General features: G+C 40.3%; 1 protein-coding gene across 3 annotated transcripts in view; it reads left to right on the forward strand.

Moving 5' to 3' along the window:
• The window catches only part of plekhm3 (pleckstrin homology domain containing M3), a 104,323-nt gene extending 96,892 nt beyond the window's left edge, over window positions 1-7,431 (forward strand). For all 3 annotated transcript variants that reach the window (XM_002937114.5, XM_031893432.1, XM_031893431.1), the window contains exon 8: window positions 7,081-7,431. In XM_002937114.5, coding sequence (XP_002937160.2) covers window positions 7,081-7,258 — 178 coding nt within the window. In that variant the 3' untranslated portion in view covers window positions 7,259-7,431. The remainder of the gene's footprint in view (window positions 1-7,080) is intronic.
• Window positions 7,432-8,541: the final 1,110 nt, after the last annotated feature.

Genomic DNA, 8,541 nt, shown 5'->3' on the forward strand with positions numbered 1-8,541 from the left:
GATGCTGCCACCACCATGCTTCACTGTGGGTATGGTGTTCTTTTGGTGATGTGCAGTATTGTTTTTGTGCCAAACATATTTTTTGGAATTATGGCCAAAAAGTTCAACCTTGGTTTCATCAGACCATAACACCTTTTCCTACATGCTTTTGGGAGACTTCAGATGTGTTTTTGCAAAATGTAGCCTGGCTTGGATGTTTTTCTTCGTAAGAAAAGGCTTTCGTCTTGCCACTCTATCCCATAGTCCAGATATGAAGAATACGGGAGATTGTTGTCACATGTACCACACAGCCAGTACTTGCCAGATATCCCTGCTGTGCTGCCACGCAGCTTTTACTGCCTAGCAGTTGTTATTATATGTTATTGTTATAATGTTATTTGGTATCATCCATTCACCCCTGCTGTTTCTTGCTGGATGGTTGCTCCCGCCCTCCATTTTGTTGTTGTAACTGCCCTTTTTGTTGAGTGTGTTATGAAGAGACTGCAGTGTATGTAAGCTGTGTATCTTCATTAGAAATTTACCTATGAAAAAGTCTCTATGTTTATACCCTTGCTACCTTGAAGCATAAAGAAGCATTGGAAAACACCTCTGGAGTCTTTATTCATTGAGTAAGCTATCTGTTAAGGTGATCATTCAACCTGCTGCACTCATCCTCACAGACTGGGTCTACACAGGGCTTGTGGCAGGTACAACTGATGCTGAGACAGAACACCTGCAGCTCCTTTAATGTTGCTGTAGGCCTCTTGGTAGCCTCCCTGACCAGTTTTCTTCTCGTCTTTTCATCAATTTTGGAGGGACGTCCAGTTCTTGGTAATGTCACTGTTGTGCCATATTCTCTCCACTTGATGATGACTGTCTTCACTGTGTTCCATGGTATATCTAATGCCTTGGAAATTCTTTTGTACCCTTCTCCTGACTGATATCTTTTAACAATGAGATCCCTCTGATGCTTTGGAAGCTCTCTGGGGACCATGGCTTTTGCTGTGGGATGCAAATAAAAAAATGTCAGGAAAGACCAACTAGAGCAGCTAAACTTTATTTGGGGTTAATCAGAGGCACTTTAAATGATGGCAGGTGTATGCTGACTCCCATTTAACATGATTTTGAATGTGATTGCTTAATTCTGAACACAGCTACATCCTAGTTAGAAGAGGGTGTGCACACTTATGCAACCACATTATTTTAGTTTTTTTGGTTTTCTTCCCTCCACCTAAAAGATTTCAGTTTGTTTTTCAATTGAGTGGTACAGTTTATAGGTCACATTAAAGGTGGGAAAAGTTCTGAAGTGATTTATCTTTGTCTCATTTTTGTACAGCACAGGAACATGACATATCAGGGGTGTGTAGACTTTTTATATCCACTGTAGATCGTGCAGTTACTGCATGCCTGGGTTTCCTGCTCTGGGTTGCACCACTGTGTGTCCACTTTACTATATCACTTCAGTTACATGCAGGCTTACACATGTGGGCCCTCCTGCCAGTTTATCCAATTACTGTGAGTGAATAGCTGGAAGCAGCATGGAGCCTTCATCATTTTTTACTCACACAGCGTTTACAGTCTTGTGAGAGTTCAGTTGCTAGGTGATTGGATAAATCATCTTGATGCCACCACATTTTAAAACCGTGTGGTCACACAGAGGATTACACACTTCTCTGTCGCCACAGCAAACAGATCTGGTGCCCAAATACAACCACTGTGCCAGCTCTTAAGAACCTATGTTCTTAAGTATTCTTTTATGCAGCACTTGAACTTACATACCCTCATTTTGATTATATTTGCATAGTTACTACGTAACTTATATTGTATGCAACTTTCAAAGTGCATTTCCACACTTTTACTGACTTTTTATTACATAGTGTTACCATTCTGCTCTTCTGCTTAAGGCGGTAAAATATAACTTGGCTTTGTGACAACATCAAGTCAACAACATCAGTACTTTCTACATAAGTTGAACCTCCCAAACTATATTCTCACCACAGTTACTGAGTGCAAAGTGAACTACCCTCACCCATTACTTACTAGACCGAGTACATGACTACTACTACCCCTTCTAGAGCGTATTTCAATTTAGCATAAAGATAATAAAAATCCCCACTGTCAACTGAACCAAGGTCCTTACCCTCCTGGTTAGTTATTTAGTGGTGAACTGTATATTGCATAAGCAAGAGATCATGATGTGCAGACTAATTTGCTTTCCAACTTAGTCTGTGAAAGGCTTGAGACAGGGCCAGTATGTTTTAGAGTATGTGCTATTCCTCATATCTTTGCAATTGGTCTTCACTGTTTATTTTTATGGTTTTCAAAAACTTTCTTCTCTCACCACAAACAAGCACAGAGTTAGAGAAAAGAGTCAAGCAGTCAATGCCGGGAAGCTGAGTCTAATACGGAATGATTATAAAAGAAAGACACTTCCTCATTTAAAAAGTCTGGGCAAATTTGCACCTAGGCAGTAACCCATAGCAATCTCTGGTTAGCTTTTTTAAGCCAATTGCAAGTAGAACAATGAAAACTATTGGTTATTGCTCAGGTGTGATTTTGCCAGTACTTATAAATGACCCTTACTGTGATCATCTGTAGCAACTCAATATCTGCAACAAATATAGCAACAAATTACCTGAAGGAACAGCAATATGCAGGTATGGGATCTGTTACCCAGAATGCTCAGGACCTGGGGTTTTCCAGATAAGAGGTATTTCCATAATTTGGATCTGCATACTTTAGGTCTGTAGGAGATGACCTTTATGGATACTGCTTTTCCACATAATGGATCCCAGTCCTTAGTATGATATGTTTTAATTTCCTTATAGCATGCCAAGGGGACATTTTAAAATGATAGTTTTAGCATGCCGTTAGGTGAGATGTCTAAATATGTATAATAAATATTAGTCATTTTAATTCAATCATTATGTAATTATAATATCTACATTTAGGGCATTCCAATTTTTCATTTAGGAATAAATTGTGCAACTTCTGTATCCTATGAATCATAAATCACATTTTATCTATAGTTTCCCTATACACGGAAACCCAAGTTTACTTTCAAATGCTGATGCAAGGACTGCTTGATAAGCAGTATGTCTTACATTTTTGCCAAGTGGCTTCAAGTTAATATGTCAAGATCTGTGACTTGTTATTCTTGTCCCTGTGTTATTATCTTGCAATTGTTCACCTTTATCTTTTATTTCCTTTTCTGGGTAGAGACCTTTGTATTGAAACAACAGGTGCTGTGGGCTGTTCAGCCATTTTATGTGGCAGTTGCACCAAGGCCTATTGATAAGAGCTATGAGTGAGCAGAAGATATTAGCCAACAGCCAGGGTGTGTCAGTGAGAGAACACAAAGCTGCCAGCAATATTATAGTTATTAGTCATTCCACCTGCAGTAAGCCATGTGCAGCTGCATTTAGACTGTGCTAAATTAGTTTGATAAATGCAATTCTAACATCATGAGTTAGTTCCCACCTTATTTGTTAAATGGTTTGCTGTTCTTCTCGTATCATACTGATTATGTACAGAAATGTACAAAAGATTTCACACTTGTCCTTTATGTTGAATGTAAAAAAAAAAAGTGTATGCAGTGGTAAAATACTAGAGTACTGTGTTCCCTTTTGCATTTTAAAGGATTGCAGGGCCAAAAAGATTAGGATTGCTGATTGCTACTGAAATTTATTTGCAGGTGACCCCACTGCCGCAGGCCAGTAACACTACCCATTCCAGAATAAGGTGCAGAACTGCTTTGTACTTTGTGCCCACCAGCAAGCTAGGGGACAGGAGAGGGACACCTACAAGTTTCCTTCAATCTGCCCCCAAAGTCTTGGCTGCTGGACAGGGTACAAAGTGGCAAAAACATGGCACTAGTTTTGTTTACTGTATGTAAAATATATATTTCACAGATCATTGTTGAATTTTGTTTTGTATAAGAGCGATAGCAATGTAAGATAATTATCCATTATACTATTTTTTGCCTAGCTCGCCTGCTGTGTTCTAATGTAGTTCATACTGAGTTTTAATCAATTTATTATTGAAATTTCTCCAAAAATAATTGAAGATTTAATTCTCAATAAATAGTGAAATCTTGGCAAAGCTAGCGTGCTTTTTCAACTGCTTTTAAGACATGTCTGTATATCTGATTTGTGAAGCAAATCTGTTTGTTGTCCATTAGCCTTCACACTAGCCAAACATCTATTTGTTTTCCATTAAACAGAGTAGACAATTACTGTGTATTGTGTATTTTCCATCCTGCCTAGTAAGACGATATAATGTGTTTGCACTGTTTAACATCCCAAAATTGCAATCTAACATCTTATTAGCACGAACTCTATTTAGAATACATTCAGAAAATCTGTGATGAAAAGGGTAGCTGATTCTGGCAGCAATATCTTTTCTATTAAATGTGTACATTTAATGCTAAAATAAAAAAAAAAAACATTTTTCAGAGGTACTTGGCCTGTCCCATATTTGCCCCTTGCAGCAGTGTCAATTCGGGGCTGCTGCCTCCTGATGCAGCAACCTGATGCCTCCCCCTCTCTCTCGTCCCACACTTACAGCTTTAGCATCGGAGCAGGTTCCAAAAGGGGCCACATCACTAGTGTAGAGAGTGCTAATGCACTTTTCTGCACTAGCAGAGCCAAATTTTCATTTTGGCTGCGTTTTGCTGCCCTTGGTAACTGGCTGCTCACTGCCACCTAAGGCAAAATTCTCATTTTGCCTCATGGCAGGAGCGACCCTCCCTTGCATTATTAGTCTAAAGTGGCCTTCAGTTAAGGTTGCCACTAGGGATGGGCAAAATAATTTGCGTGGTGAAAAAATTTGCAGAACGTCAGTAAAATTCGCTGTGTGTCACTTCCTTTGACGTGGGCGTCGGCTTTTGACACGTGTAGTTTGGCAACTACGGATTGGTGAAAAAATTTGCCGGGCACCAGTAAAATTCACCATGTGGTGTTTTTTTTAATGTGTGCATCATAGAAATCGATACCCTCGTCAAAGGGAGAGACGCGTGGCGAATTTTACTGTTGCACTGTTAATTTTTTCGCCCATCCCAAGTTGCCACCTCTCCGGTTTTGACTTGGACAGCTCAGTGCCGTGTTGTAGCCCCGCCCAATGGCATCACAGCCCTGCCCCTGCAATGCCCAGTTGCATCACAATTCCCTTCCCCACTCCTGTGATGTCACGGCCTCGCCTCTTCCCCACTCCTGTGATATAACTGCCCATCCCCTGCCCAGGCTACAAACATCGGCAGAGGTGGCAACCCTACCTGCAGTTTTCCCATATTATGAATGACTATTTAAAGGAATTCTGTCATGATTTTTATGGTATACGTTTTATTTATAAATTACACTGTTTACTTAGCAAATAATTACCTATACCAGGGCTTCCCAACCTTTTCTGTAGCACGGCCCGGTAGGAGGCAAATTTTTTTTCCCACGGACCAAGGGGGGCGGGGCGCGCCGCGTAATACATGCGACGCGCTGGGGAGGGGGGGTGCGCTGCGGCCCACTGCCCTGCTGTCCACGGCCCGGAACTGGTCCGCGGCCCGGCGGTTGGGGACCCCTGACCTATACCATTTAAAATTTTATTCCGGTGTTTCTACTACTCTCATGTAACTGGAGGAGTCCCAAGCCAGACTTGAATTTATTACTATTGAGTGCTAATCTGATCTACTGGGAGCTGCTATCTTGCTACCTTCCCATTGTTCTGCTGATCAGCTGCTTGTAAGGGGGTGGTATCACTCCAACTTGCAGCGCAGCCGTAAAGTGAGACTCAAGGTTTTCAGAGCATAGGTCACATGGCTGTAGTAGCCTGGGAAATGAATATGGCTAGTCCCATGTGAAATTTCAAAATTTGTGTTTTTGTGCTCTATTAACTGATGAGTTTTGAAAAAAACATGTTTTCTCATGACAGTATTCCTTTAAGGGAAGCAATGCTGGTAGAATATCATGACCAACATATACTAATCAGTTATGTGTAACTAACACGGCTGCTGTATTATTGTTAATGACATACAGTTGATACAGAGGGCCATGTAACAGGGCAAAGTTTGCTCTGCAATCAGAAGCAGTATTTATTCTGCAGCAGCAAAATCTCTCTGGATTCTATGGGTTACAGAACCAAAGAAAAACTTTGTCCCTTTAGTAAAAAAAAGTTTCCAGATAACTTTCCTGCATATTTCAGCTCTTGCCATATCATAGTAAAGAAATCATTAACAAAGATATGATGCAAAACTTTATATATTGGTACAAGACACCATTGGGGAGAATGTAATAAAAGTCTGCAATGGGAAAATAAGTTGAATTTGAAAATGTATGCCTCTGTGCGAACAAATATGGATTTTGTGAACGCGTAAACTGTTTAGTGACCACTTTCAAGAGTGGAATATTATTGTAGCGACAGCGTGCAGAGTATGTAATATAATTTCATAAAGTGGACCTGTCACCCAGACATAAAAACTGTATAATAAAAGCCCTTTTCAAATTAAACATGAAACCCAAAGTCATTCTTTTATTAACGCATCCATTCCAATTATAAAGGCATTTTAAAATCCCAGTATCAATCATATATTGCCTGCCCTGCCTCTATGTCTTAGGCATAGATATGGGCAGTTACTTCTTAAATGTCACTTCACTCACATTTCCCCTCCCTCCTCACCATCTAATTTTGTAACCAGTGTAAGTGAAGTTTATTTTGCTTGACAAACACAATAGAAAACAATTTGGAATAATTTCTTAGGGTGACAGGTCCCCTTTAATGAAAAAAGTTGTAAAGTTTGCTCCAAAAGATTACGCCAATTGCAATGTGCAATTTAATGACCAATATTACATAGCGAAATGCTAATTTTTATTCTTATTTGTCTCCATTTTTTTCTGATTGTGACTTATTACATTCCTTCACATGTTGTAATATGAGCCATATTGGCTGTAAACATGAAACACATTCTGTAGTAGAACAAGACTCGTTGTTAGAAATAGATAAAATTGCACAGTTGAAGATTCTTTACATGTATATATAAGTACAAAGCCATATGTACAAATATTAGTTACTCTTAAAGGATGTTTCAGGTATTTAAGACTTTGCTCTTACTTGCAGGTGTGAAAATTGTGGAGCAGTTTTCCATACAGACTGCAAAGTCAGAACTGTTCCTTGTCCCAAGTGTGTGCGCAAGGAGCTCCAGAAGAAACAGAAGTCCTTTTGGCAGCAGCTGGATATGGATGGCAGCTTGGATGAGGCATGCAGCATGTTTGAGCTCTCTTACCAGAGCACATGATGTTTGGATCTGGGTAGACCCACTTGCTTTTTATGACCCAGTTACTGCCTAATTAAGCAAGCAGTTGGCCTAACCACAAACCATTTCGAGTCCTATAGTGATACTTGTGCTCCTTTGTTGTTTTAAAGTACTGTTAAAAAAAAAAGTTATTTAAAATTGTTGCTTATCCTTAACATTCTGTGTCCACTGATTATATTTTCATGCTATGACTTTTTTTATGAACCTCAAAAATGTTATGCATACACTTTATGCACTTTTATATACAGTGGCTTGCAAAAGTATTCGGCCCCCTTGAACTTTTCCACATTTTGTCACATTACAGCCACAAATATGAATCAATTTTATTGGAATTCCACGTGAAAGACCAATACAAAGTGGTGTACACTTGAGAAGTGGAACGAAAATCATACATGATTCCAAACATTTTTTACAAATAAATAACTGCAAAGTGGGGTGTGCGTAATTATTCAGCCCCCTGAGTCAATACTTTGTAGAACCACCTTTTGCTGCAATTACAGCTGCCAGGCTTTTAGGGTATGTCTCTACCAGCTTTGCACATCTACAGACTGAAATCCTTGCCCATTCTTCTTTGCAAAACAGCTCCAGCTCAGTCAGATTAGATGGACAGCGTTTGTGAACAGCAGTTTTCAGATCTTGCCACAGATTCTCCATTGGATTTAGATCTGGACTTTGACTGGGCCATTCTAACACATGGATATGTTTTGTTTTAAACCATTCCATTGTTGCCCTGGCTTTATGTTTAGGGTCGTTGTCCTGCTGGAAGGTGAACCTCCGCCCCAGTCTCAAGTCTTTTGCAGACTCCAAGAGGTTTTCTTCCAAGGTTGCCCTGTATTTGGCTCCATCCATCTTCCCATCAACTCTGACCAGCTTCCCTGTCCCTGCTGAAGAGAAGCACCCCCAGAGCATGATGCTGCCACCACCATATTTGACAGTGGGGATGGTGTGTTCAGAGTGATGTGCAGTGTTAGTTTTCCGCCACACATAGCGTTTTGCATTTTAGCCAAAAAGTTCCATTTTGGTCTCATCTGACCAGAGCACCTTCTTCCACATGTTTGCTGTGTCCCCCACATGGCTTGTGGCAAACTGCAAACGGGACTTCTTATGGTTTTCTGTTAACAATGGCTTTCTTCTTGCCACTCTTCCATAAAGGCCAACTTTGTGCAGTGCACGACTAATAGTTGTCCTATGGACAGATTCCCCCACCTGAGCTGTAGATCTCTGCAGCTCGTCCAGAGTCACCATGGGCCTCTTGGCTGTATTTC

The sequence above is a fragment of the Xenopus tropicalis genome, chromosome 9, assembly GCF_000004195.4.
Source record: "Xenopus tropicalis strain Nigerian chromosome 9, UCB_Xtro_10.0, whole genome shotgun sequence".
Taxonomy (NCBI): domain Eukaryota; kingdom Metazoa; phylum Chordata; class Amphibia; order Anura; family Pipidae; genus Xenopus; species Xenopus tropicalis.